The sequence below is a fragment of the Notolepis coatsorum genome (assembly GCF_963971535.1).
Source record: "Notolepis coatsorum genome assembly, chromosome: 8".
Classification (NCBI taxonomy): domain Eukaryota; kingdom Metazoa; phylum Chordata; class Actinopteri; order Aulopiformes; family Paralepididae; genus Notolepis; species Notolepis coatsorum.
The window spans coordinates 141,427,451-141,446,309 of record NC_140172.1 but is presented as its reverse complement, the minus strand read 5'-3'; the positions used below and the strand labels follow the sequence as shown (position 1 = coordinate 141,446,309).

At 42.3% G+C, this 18,859-nt stretch overlaps 1 protein-coding gene across 5 annotated transcripts in view; it reads right to left on the bottom strand.

The window, feature by feature from the left end:
- kif4 (kinesin family member 4) overlaps positions 1-18,859 on the bottom strand; it is a 93,657-nt gene that overhangs the window by 23,714 nt on the left and 51,084 nt on the right. For all 5 annotated transcript variants that reach the window (XM_084319926.1, XM_084319930.1, XM_084319928.1 and 2 more), the window contains 9 exons: positions 18,409-18,467; positions 16,476-16,581; positions 15,345-15,470; positions 14,024-14,200; positions 12,638-12,744; positions 10,778-10,922; positions 5,502-5,612; positions 5,126-5,209; positions 2,969-3,082 (listed from right to left, as the gene is read on the bottom strand). In XM_084319926.1, coding sequence (XP_084176052.1) covers positions 2,969-3,082; positions 5,126-5,209; positions 5,502-5,612; positions 10,778-10,922; positions 12,638-12,744; positions 14,024-14,200; positions 15,345-15,470; positions 16,476-16,581; positions 18,409-18,467 — 1,029 coding nt within the window. The remainder of the gene's footprint in view (positions 1-2,968; positions 3,083-5,125; positions 5,210-5,501; positions 5,613-10,777; positions 10,923-12,637; positions 12,745-14,023; positions 14,201-15,344; positions 15,471-16,475; positions 16,582-18,408; positions 18,468-18,859) is intronic.

The following is an 18,859-nucleotide window of genomic DNA, read 5'->3' as shown; positions in this document are numbered from 1 at the left end:
CCTAGTATCTCCTGCTGTCTGAAGAGGTATGAGCTCCTAGTATCTCCTGCTGTCTGAAGAGGTATGAGCTCCTAGTGTCTCCTGCTGTCTGAAGAGGTATGAGCTCCTAGTATCTCCTGCTGTCTGAAGAGGAATGAGCTCCTAGTATCTCCTGCTGTCTGAAGAGGTATGAGCTCCTAGTGTCTCCTGCTGTCTGAAGAGGTATGAGCTCCTAGTATCTCCTGCTGTCTGAAGAGATATGAGCTCCTAGTATCTCCTGCTGTCTGAAGAGGTATGAGCTCCTAGTATCTCCTGCTGTCTGAAGAGGTATGAGCTCCTAGTATCTCCTGCTGTCTGAAGAGGTATGAGCTCCTAGTATCTCCTGCTGTCTGAAGAGGTATGAGCTCCTAGTGTCTCCTGCTGTCTGAAGAGGTATGAGTTCCTAGTGTCTCCTTCTGTCTGAAGAGGTATGAGCTCCTAGTATCTCCTGCTGTCTGAAGAGGTATGAGCTCCTAGTATCTCCTGCTGTCTGAAGAGGTATGAGCTCCTAGTATCTCCTGTCCGGCCCCGGACATGAATATACAGTATGTCACGTGTGGCGTCAGACTGAACAACTGAATACATTTAAATTCTAGATTATTCAAGTGCTAAATATTGACTCTCTCTAAATGTCTTATCAAAGTCGGGTCAATAAGTACTGGGGCTGATTCATGTTCATATTTTTCTCAGTAGTTAGTGAAAAGTCAGCAGCTGCTTCTGACAGAACATGATGACCTTCAGAACAACATGATGACCTTCAGAACAACATGATCACCTTCAGAACAACTAGGGATGGGACCGAATATTCGAATAGTCGTTTCTGTTTAAGATCGATTTAATTTTTTTTTTACAATCTAATATTCGTTTTGTAAAAAAAAAAAAAGAAAAAAAAATATTTTTTTTTATATGTAAAATGCCTCTTCTTTTTTTAAGCAAACATTCTTATTTAATTCCTTTTTATATTTAGAGGCAGCCTAATTTTCATAGCCTAATTGATCAAAAAGATGCACATGCTACTGTTTGTTTGTTTATTAAGACTTTGAGTGCCAGCAGGGGGCGCACGATTTAGCGCTTGAGTGCCGGCGCTGTAGTCAATGGGAGCACATTTGCGAACGCATGAACTATATCTTAAATTATGGCTATAATAATAATTATTATTAATTGCATTTATATAGTGTTTTTTTTTCTGTGTCTAATACGCCCGTCGCTTATCAATGACTTGTTTCCAGTCAACATTGTCGAAACGGATTGTTTTTTTAATCTGTACATTTCCGTTTTATACCATTTTGAAAAAAGCTAGTTTTTTTTAAACTTCCAGAAAAAAAGGTGATTCTGCAGGAATCGCGCTTTAGTGGAATACACAAAACACGTTGTCATTTTTCGGCCTATTTATGAATCGTTTTCAAATAAACGCTAGATTATCGATATGTGTACTTATGCACGCTAGAGAAGCGGGCTGAAAAATCAATTATCTTATTTCCTGATCAGCACACACACATAGGTAGGGCTGTCTTAAATACTTCGAAGCTTCGTTCGATGGCACGAACTTCGAACATTAAAAAAAAATCGAAGTTTAAAAAAAAATCTTGCGCCTCCATTCCAATGAAACGAAAGTAAGCGGCGCCTCGACTCCACCTCTCTACAACAAGCATGTGGAGATTATCTGTGTTGAAAACAACAAGGACATGTGCAGCAGACATGTCGACGAAGAAGTCATCAGACAATATGCAAAGACAATGACTCTACAACAACTTTGTCAAATCACCCAAAAAACGTAAGTATCGTTGTACACGACGGCAACGCCACACAAAACATTAATAAGGCTATGCCTATGCTGCTATGACTAATGTGTTACCAAGTTGGCTAATTTAATTGTAATCATCTGCTTTTGTAGGTGCATTGTCTGATATAATTATAAATTATAAATTAAATATAATATAATTTTTTGCTTGATAGACGAAGGTTGCAACATAATTATGTAATGTCATGTCATTGGCTGTGAGAGCAGCCCCACTGCACCCAGGCAGCGCAGCCGAGTGAAACCTTGTTGGCTGCGTCACAGTCACGAAAGGGGCTACTTAATTAATTAATCCAATCCACTTTATTTATAGAGCACATTTAAAAACAACAAAGTTTACCGAAGTGCTGTACAAGTCCCACAACATAAGATAAAAAAAAAATATATATATATATATATATATATATATATATATATTTTTTTTTTTAAAGCTTCGAATTAAAATCAAAGCTTGGCCCCGAAGCTTCGATTGCCAAAAAAAGCTTAGAAGGTCAGCCCTACACATAGGGGACACGTTGATATATCTGTGAAAAAAGCTCTGATTACCCCAAGACTGGTCAAATTCCTTACCTCAGATCAGATGTTCTCCAAAAAGATTATTCCAATTCCTGATCGCCATTCCAAATATCGATTGCGTTTATTGATCCAACGCTGGGTACTGGAAACACATATTCCACGCTGTTCTGCGGCTCGGAAAATGAATGGGATCGTCTCCGGTTACATGCCTGACAAGTCAAATGTGGATTCCGGACTCTTTTTTCCCCATCCATTTCATTCAGTCCAATCCAATGGGTGCAATACCATCCGGAGAGACGATAGGGGGCGGTATTTTCCCTGTTCGAGCTCAGATAGATCCCCACTGGTAACGTGAGGCTAGATTGATGGACTGAATGGAAATCGATAATAAAAAAAACAACGATTAAAAAACGAGATTTCTCGTTCTTGGCACTCAAAGTGTTAAAGCCGGTTGATAGGCCAATGCAATGCTGTTATTATAGGCTACAATGGTGAATGGTGTCATTTTGATTTATTGTCGGTCAGCTGATAAATTATATAAAACATAATTTTTTTTATATAATTCTTTTTGGGGGGGGGGGGGGTATTCGATATTATGAAACACGAAGTCCCATCCCTACTGAACAACATGATCACCTTCAGCTTGGCGGCAGCGGCCTCGACTCCTCTGCTCTGCTGTCCTTTGCGCTTCTCCGCGACCTCGCTCCTCTTCTGCAGGGCATCTTTCAGACGCTTGTTGGCAGCGGCGGCCTGAAGGGAAACGCATGAGGAGATCAGATTCAAATGTATCTTCATCATCATGCAGCACAAGTACAGCACAACGAAAATAAGTTTGACATGATGCAACGAGAGTGCAGATGTAACAGTAAAGTGCGATAGTAATATATAGGGATGTTCGATATTAGCTTTTTTACCGATATCCGATATACCGATATTGTCCAACTCTTAATTTCCGATACCGATATCAACCGATACCGATATATGCAGGGTTCCCCCCCCCAAAAAAACGGAATAATTTCAGGTAATTAACATTACATATCTCTTGTCGTAGAATTAACACATTATGCATACTTTTGACAATAAATAAAATAAGAATGTGTTCTTACTTGCTTGCCTGGGTAAATAAAGGTTAAATAAATGTAAAAAATAAATAAATAAAAAAAACGATATCCGATAGATATTTTTTTATATTACATTTTAATGCCAATATCGGACATCCCTAGTAATATACAATGTACACGGCCCAGTAGTTCAAAACTTTTAATCTCAAATCAGATCAGCTTTTGAAATCTAATTCTTTTGTGATCTCGGATCAGACAACTCGGCCAGATTTTGTCCCGGTATTTCAAAGCAATTCAGGATAGGATCACCCTGATCCAGACTTTTCAAGATTACTAGAAACTGAATATCAGTGCTTTAATCCTACCAATCTCCATCTAGTGGATATGAAAGATAATACAACGAAGACAAGAGACCACATTGCAGTGTCTAATTATATTTTTAAATACATAAGACAAAAGATCTGAATGGAATTGTAATAATAATAAAAAATACTCTCACTAGTATTTACCTTTACTATCAAAAGAGCTACTGTACCCCCCTCCCACAAAATAAAATGCTCAGGGAGCCGCACAACCGATTTACCCTTAAAATGAAGATAACAGTGTATAATGTTTTATATATCCCCAAGCATACCCCACATTTAGCATAAAACGCCTGACAATTGCATACCCAAAGTAATTGGCGATTTATTATACTTTATACTTATAGCACACAGTTTGTTGCATTAATGGAATTATAAAGTAACAAAAAGAAAGAAAATGACTTTTTATTGCTGTTTTACTACTTTGAAATAAAACCCTGAACTATGCAGCTCTATTTGAGTCCTTCCCTTATTTGTGGAAAATCTATCAAATAAGTACATTTTTCATTGTTCGCAAATTTCGCACCACATATCAGGCATACAGGTAAGCCTGCATCGTTAGTCGTGAAAGCAAATTAATCTGTCCACGGTGAATTAAACCCTCTATTTTCCTCAGACTTTCCTTTCTTTGGATTTATCCATGGTTAGCTTACTGGGGGGTCGGAAACTCAAGATTAGCCACTTGCAGACGGCAGGGAGAGGCGCGGGGCGGGGTGTGACGTACTGTATATTTTAGTTTATGAAATATTTTCTCATTTCAGTGTCACAGTATGACATCGATCTCCAAAATAATCATATATTTTTTTTGCCAGCTGATTGGCTAAAGAGCTGCATGTGGCTCCCGAGCCGCAGGTTGCCGACCCCTGCACTAGGCCTAGGGTAACAACAAAAATCACCCAGGCGTGCTTTGAGGAGCTGAATTCTTTAAGTGAGGTTTCAGTTTGCTGAAGGTGATGACACATGATGTGATCTTTTTTTGTTGAAGATATTTTTTCTGTAATCTAAATTACATTTGTGATCGACAATCTTTGTTTGTTGTGATTTATGTCATCAAAATTTTTTTTTTTTATTAACTTGTTTACCTCACTTTCACTCAGTTAATAGACTAGACAATATCCAACTCCAGTTTACCACCTTATAATTTATTTTTTTATTTTAAATAATTATAAATGTTTATTATTTGATCAATTATAAGATTACAAGACAGCTGTCCATCTCATGTAGGACAGTGTGGACATGAGGATGAGCTCATATGTAGGCATTATGTTCCTCATCGAGAAGATAAAAAAAAAAAGAGAGAGAAACGATAAGGAGAAAAGAAAAAGAAACGATATGGAGAAAAGAAACGATTGAGAAAACAAAAGCCTCACCTCCTCAGTTTTGCGTCTGAGGATATTAGCCTGCGCCTGGAAGTCCCTCTCCATCTTCACAATCTCATATTGCCGCTTACGATCCTGCAGGGGGAGGAGGGAGGGGGAGAGAGGGAGAGAGAGATGGAGATGGAGAGAGAGAGAGAGAGAGGGAGACGGAGAGACAGAGAGAGAGGGAGACGGAGAGACAGAGAGACAGGGAGACGGAGAGAGAGACGGAGAGAGAGAGACAGAGAGAGAGAGAGAGAGAGAGAGAAACTTTAAGCAAACATGCCAAAGCAGGAGCCAAGGAGAGTATTGTTGTGGCTCTCTACCCGAGTTCATTAGTGTGAATCACGACACGGCAGGATGTGGGAGTTGGCGTGGAGACCTCTACCTTCTCTTGGAGCTTGGTCACCTCCTTGTCCTTCTGGTTCCTCCAGACCTTGAATTTGTCGGACTCCTCCCTCAACTGTTTCATCAGCTGCACGCGCTGGGACTTCATGGCCTGCGAGGACAGTAATAGAATAGAATAGAATAGAATAGAATAGAATAGAATAGAAATACTTTTATTATCCCGTGGGAAATTAGACACTGCAAATCGCTCAACATTTAAACATTTAGACAGGACAGGTCACAAATTAGAATAATAACACAAATCAAATCAAGTTGCCTAGGATAAGAGTAGAGTAAAATAAAATAGGATAAAATGAATGAAATGATATATACAGAAATAAATACAGTAAGAATATACTGAGCATACTGAGCATGGGGTAAACAATTTGGTTATAATTATAATTTAAGTCTAAATCTAACTAAAGGAAATATGAAATATATATTCCAGTATTCAGTGTAACTAGGTGCAGTATGCTTTAGGTAGTGTATTATTGTATAATGCATGCAGCGTTTCATTTGCTGACTTCAATACAGTCCACAGACCTCCGTTAAGGGAATGTTATCTATATACATCCGTGTTAAAATACATATTCCATGTCTTACAGCCGACTGGTTAATATGACCAACTAGTAAACTGAGCTCAGACACTGGCAGAAACACTACGGTCCCTTTAATGTGGAGAGAGGATGACTTTTGACCTAATATTTTCCTTTTCTAGCAAGGTTGTTTTCCATTCCAGTTAAAGACATAACAGATAACACCGCCTAGCCAAGGCTGGTTATTCATTTCTCTCCTTTGGGCAGACTTTCTGAATGTCTAGTGGACGTCATTTCAATTGTGTATTAATGTACGTCTGACCAGAGCTCTTGGTCACTTTCTGGTCAGACGCTCGTGTGTGAACATGAGTCTTCCTGTAAACTGATCACTTTTTCACTGTGGCCACAGATGATTAAACTATGTTATTTTTTAATAACTCGACTCAGAATGATTTCACAACGGCTCATCCTTTGTTCTTAATCATTTCCACAACACCTCTCACGGGTGATTTTCTGTCTTCTCCCGAGTCTCTCCAGTCTTCGCTGCAGCTCTAGAACAATGAACGGTCTATTCATAGACGGCTCCTACAGTAGCTTCATCTGCGGTTCAGCTGTGGTCCTGTGAACAAAGCCTTCTGATATACATTATTTCTCTCTCTCTGATAAGGAGGGGATTTTGAATATTAAGCGGCGGTTTAAAAAAAGAAAAAAGAAGGGCGGCTGGGTGGCGCAGCGGAGATTGCGCTCGTCACCAATGCAAGAGACTCCGGTCTCAAATCCGGGTGTCAGCATTGCCTCCGGCTTGGGCCAGCCGTCATACTAACTCATCGACAGTTAGAGGGTGGAAGTCGATGTGTGGGGATTTGGACGTTGTGGACAGCGACTCCTACAGGTCGGTTGGGGGACGCCTGCACAGCAGAGACAGGAAGTAGCGGGGTAGTGTGAGTGCGTTACACCTCGCCACTGAGAGTCCGTGCTGGCAGGTGAAAAGATGCGACAGGCTGCCTCCTCGTGTACCGGAGGGGGACACGTGATGCAAGGCTTCTATCCTCCCTACAACCGGCCAGTGGGAGGCATAGTCGAGCAACGTTCAAGACAGGGGAGGGGAGAATTGGAAACTCAAAATTTGGATGGGAGAAAAAAACAATATAATAATAATAAAGGAGAAAAAGTGGATAAAAAAAAAAAAAAAAAAAAAAAAAAAAACTAGCTGAGCGTCGACGAGTCCCCAGCGTCAGTGCTTTCTCTGCAACATCCGGTCATTCAGGGTTAGTTAGCAATCTGTTTTTTTTATTTTTATTTAATTTTATTGGAACGTTATAAAATATTTTCCTAAAGATAAATAAATAAACATACACCGGTCGGGGGCGGTGGGCAGGTAATGTACTCTGTGGAGCCTGAACACAGTAATACCGGTATCACCCCGACGACCACAGCAAGCCTAACTACTAGTTTGTCATCATTTTTCATAGCACTATTTAACCCTTTCACTGCCGCAATACAAACGGTTAACCCTTTCACTGCGACAATACACAGAACTTAGGTTACCCATTTCACTGCCACACTACAGAAGGTTAACCCTTTACTATCACACTACCGACGGTACCCGTAGTAGTCTTGGATCGGACCCATCTCTACTACCAGAGTCATGATATCGTAATATCACAATATTGCGATATATATTGCGATTTTATTTCCTTTTTCAACTGCAAATTATGTCCCCAACAGAAAACTTTCTTAACATCAGCAAAACAAATTATATACACATCGTCTTGTGATGTAATAAGATAAAACGTTTTCGGTTTTCAGTCTGTTCACTCATTCCAATAATTTTTTATTGCAGTAAAATGGGATTTTCAAGCATAGAATCAAGAATCAAGAGGTTTATTTGTCACATACATACCAGGGCATACAGTGAAATGCGGGTGGTCATGCCCGCATTGATTGTGCAAAATACAATAATAAAATAGGCATAGAAAAAATAAAATCCCCAAAAATGTGTATCCCCAAAACAGGGTTCAGGGACAGCCTTACGTCCATGCCAGCGTGGTTTTTATAAAAAAAAAGTATTAAAAATAAACATAATAACTAAAAGTGCGCACAATCTCTGCGGAGCAAAACCAACAGCGACTGACCTCGGCCGCGCCATCGAAAATCATCATCATCATACTTGGCGTCACTGTATCGATATAATATCGGCACGCAAAATATTGTGATATATTGCTGCATTGACCCCCCCCCTACCAATCAACATCTGATCATATTAAAGAGGTACTGGACGGACCAGTATCTCCTCATGTTGCTCTGACCTCTGCCCTGTATCTCATGTTGCTCTGACCTGTATCTCATGTTGCTCTGACCTCTGACCTGTATCTCATGTTGCTCTGCCCTGTATCTCATGTTGCTCTGACCTCTGACCTGTATCTCATGTTGCTCTGACCTGTATCTCATGTTGCTCTGACCTCCGACCTGTATCTCATGTTGCTCTGACCTCTGCCCTGTATCTCATGTTGCTCTGCCCTGTATCTCATGTTGCTCTGACCTCTGACCTGTATCTCATGTTGCTCTGACCTCTGCCCTGTATCTCATGTTGCTCTGCCCTGTATCTCATGTTGCTCTGACCTCTGACCTGTATCTCATGTTGCTCTGACCTCTGACCTGTATCTCATGTTGCTCTGCCCTGTATCTCATGTTGCTCTGCCCTGTATCTCATGTTGCTCTGACCTCTGCCCTGTATCTCATGTTGCTCTGACCTCTGCCCTGTATCTCATGTTGCTCTGACCTCTGACCTGTATCTCATGTTGCTCTGACCTCTGACCTGTATCTCATGTTGCTCTGACCTCTGACCTGTATCTCATGTTGCTCTGACCTCCGACCTGTATCTCATGTTGCTCTGACCTCTGCCCTGTATCTCATGTTGCTCTGACCTCTGACCTGTATCTCATGTTGCTCTGCCCTGTATCTCATGTTGCTCTGACCTCCGACCTGTATCTCATGTTGCTCTGACCTCTGACCTGCATCTCATGTTGCTCTGACCTCTGACTTGTATCTCATGTTGCTCTGACCTCCGACCTGTATCTCATGTTGCTCTGCCCTGTATCTCATGTTGCTCTGACCTGTATCTCATGTTGCTCTGACCTGTATCTCATGTTGCTCTGACCTGTATCTCATGTTGCTCTGACCTCTGCCCTGTATCTCATGTTGCTCTGCCCTGTATCTCATGTTGCTCTGACCTCCGACCTGTATCTCATGTTGCTCTGCCCTGTATCTCATGTTGCTCTGACCTCCGACCTGTATCTCATGTTGCTCTGACCTGTATCTCATGTTGCTCTGACCTCCGACCTGTATCTCATGTTGCTCTGCCCTGTATCTCATGTTGCTCTGCCCTGTATCTCATGTTGCTCTGACCTGTATCTCATGTTGCTCTGACCTGTATCTCATGTTGCTCTGACCTGTATCTCATGTTGCTCTGACCTCTGCCCTGTATCTCATGTTGCTCTGACCTCTGACCTGTATCTCATGTTGCTCTGCCCTGTATCTCATGTTGCTCTGCCCTCTGCCCTGTATCTCATGTTGCTCTGCCCTGTATCTCATGTTGCTCTGCCCTGTATCTCATGTTGCTCTGACCTCTGACCTGTATCTCATGTTGCTCTGACCTCTGACCTGTATCTCATGTTGCTCTGACCTCTGACCTGTATCTCATGTTGCTCTGACCTCTGACCTGTATCTCATGTTGCTCTGACCTCCGACCTGTATCTCATGGTGCTCTGACCTCTGACCTGTATCTCATGTTGCTCTGACCTCTGACCTGTATCTCATGTTGCTCTGACCTGTATCTCATGTTGCTCTGACCTGTATCTCATGTTGCTCTGACCTCTGACCTGTATCTCATGTTGCTCTGACCTCTGACCTGCATCTCATGTTGCTCTGACCTCTGCCCTGTATCTCATGTTGCTCTGACCTCTGACCTGTATCTCATGTTGCTCTGACCTCTGACCTGTATCTCATGTTGCTCTGCCCTGTATCTCATGTTGCTCTGACCTCTGCCCTGTATCTCATGTTGCTCTGACCTCTGACCTGTATCTCATGTTGCTCTGCCCTGTATCTCATGTTGCTCTGACCTCTGCCCTGTATCTCATGTTGCTCTGCCCTGTATCTCATGTTGCTCTGACCTCTGACCTGTATCTCATGTTGCTCTGCCCTGTATCTCATGTTGCTCTGACCTCTGACCTGTATCTCATGTTGCTCTGACCTCTGCCCTGTATCTCATGTTGCTCTGACCTGTATCTCATGTTGCTCTGACCTCCGACCTGTATCTCATGTTGCTCTGCCCTGTATCTCATGTTGCTCTGACCTCTGCCCTGTATCTCATGTTGCTCTGACCTCTGACCTGTATCTCATGTTGCTCTGACCTCTGCCCTGTATCTCATGTTGCTCTGACCTCTGACTTGTATCTCATGTTGCTCTGCCCTGTATCTCATGTTGCTCTGACCTCTGACCTGTATCTCATGTTGCTCTGCCCTGTATCTCATGTTGCTCTGACCTCTGCCCTGTATCTCATGTTGCTCTGACCTCTGCCCTGTATCTCCTCATGTTGCTCTGACCTGTATCTCATGTTGCTCTGCCCTGTATCTCATGTTGCTCTGACCTCTGACCTGTATCTCCTCATGTTGACCTCTGCCCTACATCTCCTCATGTTGCTCTGACCTCTGCCCTGTATCTCCTCATGTTGACCTCTGACCTGTATCTCCGTCATCAGCTTGCTCATGTTCTTGACGGACGTCTCCTTCATCTTCAGCAGCTTGTTCTGCTCCAGCAGCTTCTTCTTCATGTCCTGCATCTGAGCCTCCAGCTCCTGCAGCCGCTTCCTGCGCTGCTCGCTGAGCCTGAGAGAAGAAGAAGGAGGAGGAGCTTATTATCTCATCATACGGTTATTATCTGCTCCAACAGGGCTACATCTAAGACCTTCTAATGCCACCGTTTCATTAAGTTTAAAGACAGTTTTGCAATCAAAATAAATACATTTGAAAATATAGACAGGTTTGTGTGTCTGCCTGTAGCAAATAATTTAACTGTTTGCACTATTTCTTTTGTTAATAACTTAAGCACTACTGGCTGCTTCCGTTAGGGCTGGGCGATATAACGATAACGATAAATACAGCGATATATTTTAATAATCGATATCGAAATTTAAAAGAAAATCTAAAAATCGTTTTTTTTTTTTATATATAATTTCTTTTTTTGTGACCTGCAACAGGGCAGTTTTAAAACCAGAGACAGTGGACAGACTTGTCTTTCTTGCCTGCAACTTAAAGTAATGGCTTTGCTTGTCCAAATGACAATACTGACCAAATTGAGATTTATTTTTCTCTTGTCCATTTATTTTGTTTGCTTTCTAATTTAAAATACAGTTTGAAACCGTCTGTACACAGTAGGCTATGTGTGCTAGCAGAGCTAGACTCCAGTCACGAGTCACGGTGAACATGTGCGGTGGTTTGTCCACCAAAAAAGCGCCAAAAGATAAACTAGCAGAGTCAGAACTGTTCAACTCCCCTGGAGCCACAGCCAGCAGAGAAGTTTACTTTCGCTTTTAAACCAGCTGCAGCCTGATAACTGGAGTGTGAGGGGATGTAACACTAAAGATGGCGGCAACGACAAAGAATTGCTGCAAAATAAACATACCTACATCTGTTTAAATTTTTTATTTTTATTACTTTATATATAATTATACTCGATAATTATCGATAGATATCGCCCAGCCCTAGCTTCCGTCTCATTTTCTTTTTTTAAACTTCTACAATTCACCCAACATTCTAACTGGGCTTACTTGGCCTGGTTGTCTAACTGGGCTTACTTGGCCTGGTTGTCTAACTGGGCTTACTTGGCCTGGTTGTCTAACTGGGCTTACTTGGCCTGGTTGTCTAACTGGGCTTACTTGGCCTGGTTGTCTAACTGGGCTTACTTGGCCTGGTTGTCTAACTGAGCGTACTTGGCCTGGTTGTCTAACTGGGCTTACTTGGCCTGGTTGTCTAACTGGGCTTACTTGGCCTGGTTGTCTAACTGGGCCTGGTTGTCTAACTGGGCTTACTTGGCCTGGTTGTCTAACTGGGCTTACTTGGCCTGGTTGTCTAACTGGGCCTGGTTGTCTAACTGGGCTTACTTGGCCTGGTTGTCTAACTGGGCTTACTTGGCCTGGTTGTCTAACTGAGCTTACTTGGTGTGGTTGTCTTACTTGGCTTACTTGGCCTGGTTGTCTAACTGAGCTAACTTGGCCTGGTTGTCTAACTGGGCTAACTTGGCCTGGTTGTCTAACTGGGCTTACTTGGCCTGGTTGTCTAACTGGGCTTACTTGGCGTAGTTGTCTAACTTGGTGTGGTTGTCTAACTTGGCTTACTTGGCCTGGTTGTCTAACTGGGCTTACTTGGCCTGGTTGTCTAACTGGGCTTACTTGGCCTGGTTGTCTAACTGGGCTTACTTGGCCTGGTTGTCTAACTGGGCTTACTTGGCCTGGTTGTCTAACTGGGCTTACTTGGCCTGGTTGTCTAACTGGGCTTACTTGGCGTGGTTGTCTAACTTGGCTTGGTTGTCTAACTGGGCTTACTTGGCGTGGTTGGTTTTTGGGTCTGCTTTGGCACGGAGCTCCACGATGAGGACTTCCTTCTCCTTCTGCAAACTCTCAAACGCAGACTGCAGACTCTGGAGGTTCTTCTGTGGGGGAGCAACATGGACAGAAGCTTCATCAATTGACATTTTATTGATTTTCAATAATCAATCGCGTCTGGTGGTCATAAGGTTTTAGCCTATCCTAGATGTTGGTTCCTAGATGTTGGTTCCTAGATGCTGGTTCCTAGATGTTGGTTCCTAGATGTTGGTTCCTAGATGTTGGTTCCTAGATGTTGGTTCCTAGAGTTTCTCCACAGTCAAAAGAGGCCTGGGAGCAGAAACCCTCCTAATAATAATCAACTTTACTTTATTTTGAGAATTGCAGCTCAAAGTGCTTCACAGCAACAAAAAAGACATGTAAAAAAATAAGTGCAGACATGTAAAAACATTTGTTTTCACATTAGCATCCAACATCAGAATAGGCCACCTTGTTTATGGTTTGATTCTATGGTCGTTTTAAAATAGATAATAAAAAAAATAATAAAAAGTATAATAGAATAAACAGGGTAAAATAGTGCAATGCAATAAAATAGTTAGTCAAATAGAATAGACGGTAAAATGATGCAATAGTGCAGTGCAATAAAATAGTTAATAAAATAGAATAGACAGAGTAAAATGATGCAATAGTGCAGTGCAATAAAATAGTTAGTAAAATAGAATAGACAGAGTAAAATGATGCAATAGTGCAGTTCAATAAAATAGTTAGTAAAATAGAATAGACAGTGAAATGATGCAATAGTGCAGTGCAATAAAATTGTTAAATTAAATAAAACAGCCCTCATTTACAGTAAAATAGTCAACAGTGTTGATGTAATGAGTAGGGTTGGGTACCGTTCACATTTGAACCGATACCCAACGGTACATTTGTTTGGTACTTTAGTCTCTAAACATTTTATCTACCTACCTCAGTTGTAAAAAAAAAAAAAATCCAAACTTCAAATGATTTATTATCATTATTATTTATTTAGAACAATTTGTTAATATATATATAATATATAATATTGCAGCGAGCATCGTAGCTTTGTAAAGTGTAACCACACGAATAAGACCGTTTTCGGCTTGCCATTGGCCCGACTGCTTTGTTGTTGAATCAAGTCAAATCCTAGGTAAGCGTGTATTGTGCGCGTGAACGTTGACGTGAGGCACACTTCATAGGTTTAGTTTCGCGTTAAATGAAACGTTGACATTTTAACAGTACCGCAATGTGCCACCGGTGGATCTCACGTGAATCGGTACTGTAGTACGGTCGGTCGGTCGGTCGGTACTCGGTACCCTTAAAAGTACCGGATTCGGTACCCATCCCTATTAATGAGTGGAGCTGTACCTGCTGCTCAGACTGCAGAGGGTCCAGCTGGTTGTCATTCTGGCAGATCTTCTTCACGAAGGCCTCCTTCAGGGCCAGGACTTTGTGGAGCTCGATCAGCTCCTTGGACATCTGGGCCTGGCGCAGGGCGTGGTGGGTGGTGTAGCTGTCTCCGGAGGAGGGCTTATCGGCCGGGGTCTGTAGGGGGCGGCAGAGGGGAGAACAGTCGTTCAAATTCAATTGTTGTGAAAATCTACATTTTAATAAAGTTAAGCTGAAAAGAACCAGGAAGATTTTTCTTATTTCACAAATATAAATGTTCATCTGGTAGTTACATTTATTTTAAATTTACTAGCAAAAAAATAAATAAATAAAACGAAACCACTAACTAAAAACTAAAACAAACTAATAATAATAAGGGAAAAAAACTAAAAACATAGCGACAATGAACTGGCGGCTGCACTTTTGCCAATTAAAATTATCACACGTTCCATACAAGCTCTCGCCAGACGCACCAAGCTCCCGGTAGGCGGTAGCCCAGCAAAAAACGATGACTTGAATACAAAAACCTTTCATATATTTAATATTATTTTGTCCCGACAGCTGGGCTGCCCCCCCCCTCCCCATGTAATACCTGTGCAAATGAAATTTAAGACTTAAATTGGGAATTAGGTATTGTAACACTTTTTAATACCCTGCAGATACCCTGGATTAATGTGTCATCAATTTAACCTTTAACCCTGCCCTCATGTATACTGCTCCTGTAACCCTGCCCTCATGTATACTGGTCCCCCTGCCCTCATGTATACTGGTCCCCCTGCCCTCATGTATACTGGTCCCCCTGCCCTCATGTATACTGGTCCATACTGGTCCATATTCCAGCCCGATAATCCAGTGCACCACTGATCCAAAGGCCTGGATGTGACACCTTAAGAATAAGGTCACATAATAGAGAAACTGGAATAGTCCATCTCAAATCAAATCATTGCCCCCTTGACACGAAGATTCATTTCTGAATAACAAGAATTCTTGTCTAGTCTCTCTAAAAATGCACATAATAACTAATGCCACACTGATACCAGCTAAGGACTCGTTCGTGTTATTGGAGAAGCCCACTATAGGGATGCACCGATCCGACCTTTTCAGTGCCGAGATACCGATACCTGGCTTTGGGTATCGGCCGATACAGAGTACCGATCCGATACCATTATCTGAAATGAAATTATATTATATATAATATTAATTTTTTTACCGATATCCGATCCAGCTATTTTAGTGATATCGGAGCCGATATCCGATATCAATATGGAATCGGTGCATCCCCACATGAAAACAGAGCTACCTGTGGCGAGTCACTTCCAGGGGTGTTCTCCAGGGAGCCGTCGACGCCGTCCCCACAGGCCTCACCAGGAAGGCCACCTTCTGACGCCATGGCCTCGATGGAGGCAGTGATACCAGCGCTCTCACTCTGAGGAAGGAAACGAAATCTGAAGTTGTGCAGATATGAGGTTTTGCGTTTCAGCCATCGATATGTTCATCTGCCCGGCTGCGATATGTAGCTAGCGTAGCATTATATTATGCAGGTTTAGATATAGATTAGATTCAAATGTATTGTCATTATACGGCACAAGTACAGTAGAACAAAAAGAAGTTTGCTATCCAACCAGAGTGCAAATGTAACAGTAAAGTGCAACAGCAATATACGAAATATACAAATTAGTACTACCGAGTGATAGTGCTAGTCAGATGTATGTATAGAGTTGTAGTTCATATGTAGAGTGGTACAGGTATAAAGACTAGTAAGAGTAGGATATGTACAGATATAGATATAGTATCTACATATGTAAAAGGATTATGTGTAGGTATCTACAGACAGGTGTGGATAGATATATATGCGGCGAGTATAAATATATATATGGTATATACAGCATTATTGTACATGCCATCATACAGAGCTATGAGTTATATGCAGGTGTATAAGTAAGTATATAGAGGGGTTATATACATGTATATTCAGACAAATATGTATATATATACACAGTATATGCGGTAAAAATATAAATGTAAATAAGCTGTATATACAGCACTGTTGTACATGCCATAATACAGAGTATATGGGTAGACTATAGTATGAGGTGGGTGGTTATGATTATTATGATTACAGTGTAGGGCTGTGAAAGCAGTAGTATACAGGATACAGTTTGTATACAGTATACAGATTGCATACAATACATGGTTTCACTATTATGTGGCTTTGGTCTCTACAGATTGGCAGCACATGGGTGTTTTGGGGTGAGAACATCGGGGTGAGAACATGGGAGTGAGAACATCAGGGTGAGAACATGAGAACATCAGGGTGAGAACATGAGAACATCAGGGTGAGAACATGAGAACATCAGGGTGAGAACATCAGGGTGAGAACATGAGAACATCAGGGTGAGAACATGAGAACATCAGGGTGAGAACATCTAACCTGCAGCTCCAGGATGGTGTCCTGCAGGTTCCTCATCACCTCCAGCTTGTCCTTCAGGTCCTGGTCGTCCAGAGTTTCCAACACATTCTGAAGATCCAGTTTACATCTGAAATATTTTGGTGGGGATCAAGTGTTAAAATGTAATTTTTGCGAGCGTCTAGCGGCTCGGGCTGCATTTCTCGCCAAACATTATATACCGTTCGAAAGATATATTTGTTTTCTTTCAAACGCCACCTCACTCGACCAAATCCGTGCCTCAGTTCTCAAGTAAAAGTTACGTGACGATGTCAGGCGAGTCTTTTTACGCGCCACATGCAGGTTTTTTTTGGTCGCCGGTTTTACTCAGAAATATCTCTCAAAGACCCATTTCTGAACGGATTTCTATCAAATTATGACCTGTACTACATAAGCCTTCAGGCTATGGAACCGCACTGTTTTCCAGCTTATACCTCTATGCTGGAATATTGGAATATGGAATCTTGCAACCACTACAGAAAAATGTGAGTAGACAAGTTCAACTCAAGTTCAGACCTTGGTTACTCTATTTCATTAGCACTAAAAGTGATTTCCCTTTTTTGCATTAGTAACTTCAGAATGTTATCTTTCAAAAGAGACCAGGCTCATGCATGTGCTATAATTATAAAGCTAAAGGCCCCCACATAGTCGGGCGGAACGTACGTGGAACCGCTCACTAGGTGTCACACAAAAGGCTGCTCTGCGTTTTGGTTGACATTGACCTGCATTTAATGTGACACCGATCTGCATTTTACTCTGAACACTCACTCCGTGCCAAGAGAGAGTAGGGCAGGTTCATGGTTAAATGGGTAGGATTGGTCCGGTAAAACTTTGGCCGGTAGATGACGCTAAATCTAGCTAATCGTTATTGTTATTTCATCATCTGAAGAAACTATTTTTTATTTTGATTTTTTTTATCCACTCCGATTTTTCTCTGTTTTCTCCCCATCCCAATTTAGTCGTTGTGCCAATTCCCCCCCTCCCCTACCTGGTTGTTGTGCGCATGTTCTCCTACTGGTCGGTACAAGGGAACCCTGAAGTATCCGCACGCTTCCTCCGACACGTGCAGCGACAGCCAGTGGCTCTCTTCTCACCTGGCAGCGATGGCGCTCATTGGTGAAGCGTAACACGTGGGAGGTCACGCTGCCTTCACAAAGTCCTGCCTCCGCTGAGCAAGCGCCCAGACCTGTCGCTGTCCACAACGCCAGTTTCCCACCCACGGCTTCCCTACCCCTAACCCAGCCAAACGAGTTAGTATAGCGATCAGCCCAAGCCAAGGCAATGCTGACTCCGGGAGTCGAGACCGCAGCCTCTTGCATTGGTGACGAGTGCAATCTCCGCTACGCCACCTGACCGCCCTCATCTGAAGAAACTAGACATGTTTGAATGGCTTTTCTAAATGAAGTGTGTTTTATTTCCAAATCTTGGGAACAGAGATAACCTCTTTATTTTGACATCGGTGGACGACACCGTGACAGAAAGTGTAAACGGCGTGGAGAAATTGTGGGAAATGTAGTAAACCGACGTGAGACATGTAGGAAATTGGTACGCGGTGGTACGCTCGACTATGAAAGCTCAAACGACTGCGGACATGCCGCGCAGAGTCCAGTCCGCGTACGTTCCGCCTGACTATGTGGGGGGGCCTTAAGCTTTGCAAAAAAAGTATGCAGTCCTCAAGTTCAAGTAAAAAAATAATTGCCACTTTTCTGGGTGCCTGTTAACCCTCTCACTGCCGCACTACCAAGCGGTTAACCCTTTCACTGCGACAATACACAGAAGGTTAACCCTTTCACCGCCACACTACAGAACCGCCCACACCCGGTAACCGTCGGTAGTGTGATAGTAAAGGGTTAACCTTCTGTAGTGTGGCAGTGAAAGGGTTAAGAGGTTAAGTATTATTTCAAGAATTTCAACTTACGCTTCATGTTGCCTAAGCTCTTCAAATTTGCTTTGCATCTTCTCATTTGCATGCTCCGTCTAGAATGAAGGAACAAAAGAAAAGGATGACATCATGCGATCGCTAGTTTGATCTGAATTTCATAAGCCAGGCACGTCGGAGAGCCTGTACATTCAAACACAGTGTAAAACAACATTTAGAGGTGGTGCTATTGCATACAAAGTCAAATGAAAGAAGCAAACAATGAATATCATATTAAAGTACCGTTATCTGGGCGCCCCAGTGGCGAACCACATAGCGCGCTCAGCCGCGACACGGCCGACCCGGGTTCGACTCCCGAACCAGTCGTTATTTGCCGAATGTCTTCCCCCCACTCTGTCTCCCATTCCTCCTCTGTCTCGCTCTACTGGACTGCCCAGTAGCAATAAAGCGATAAAACGCCAACAAATAAATCTTTAAAAAGTACTGTTAG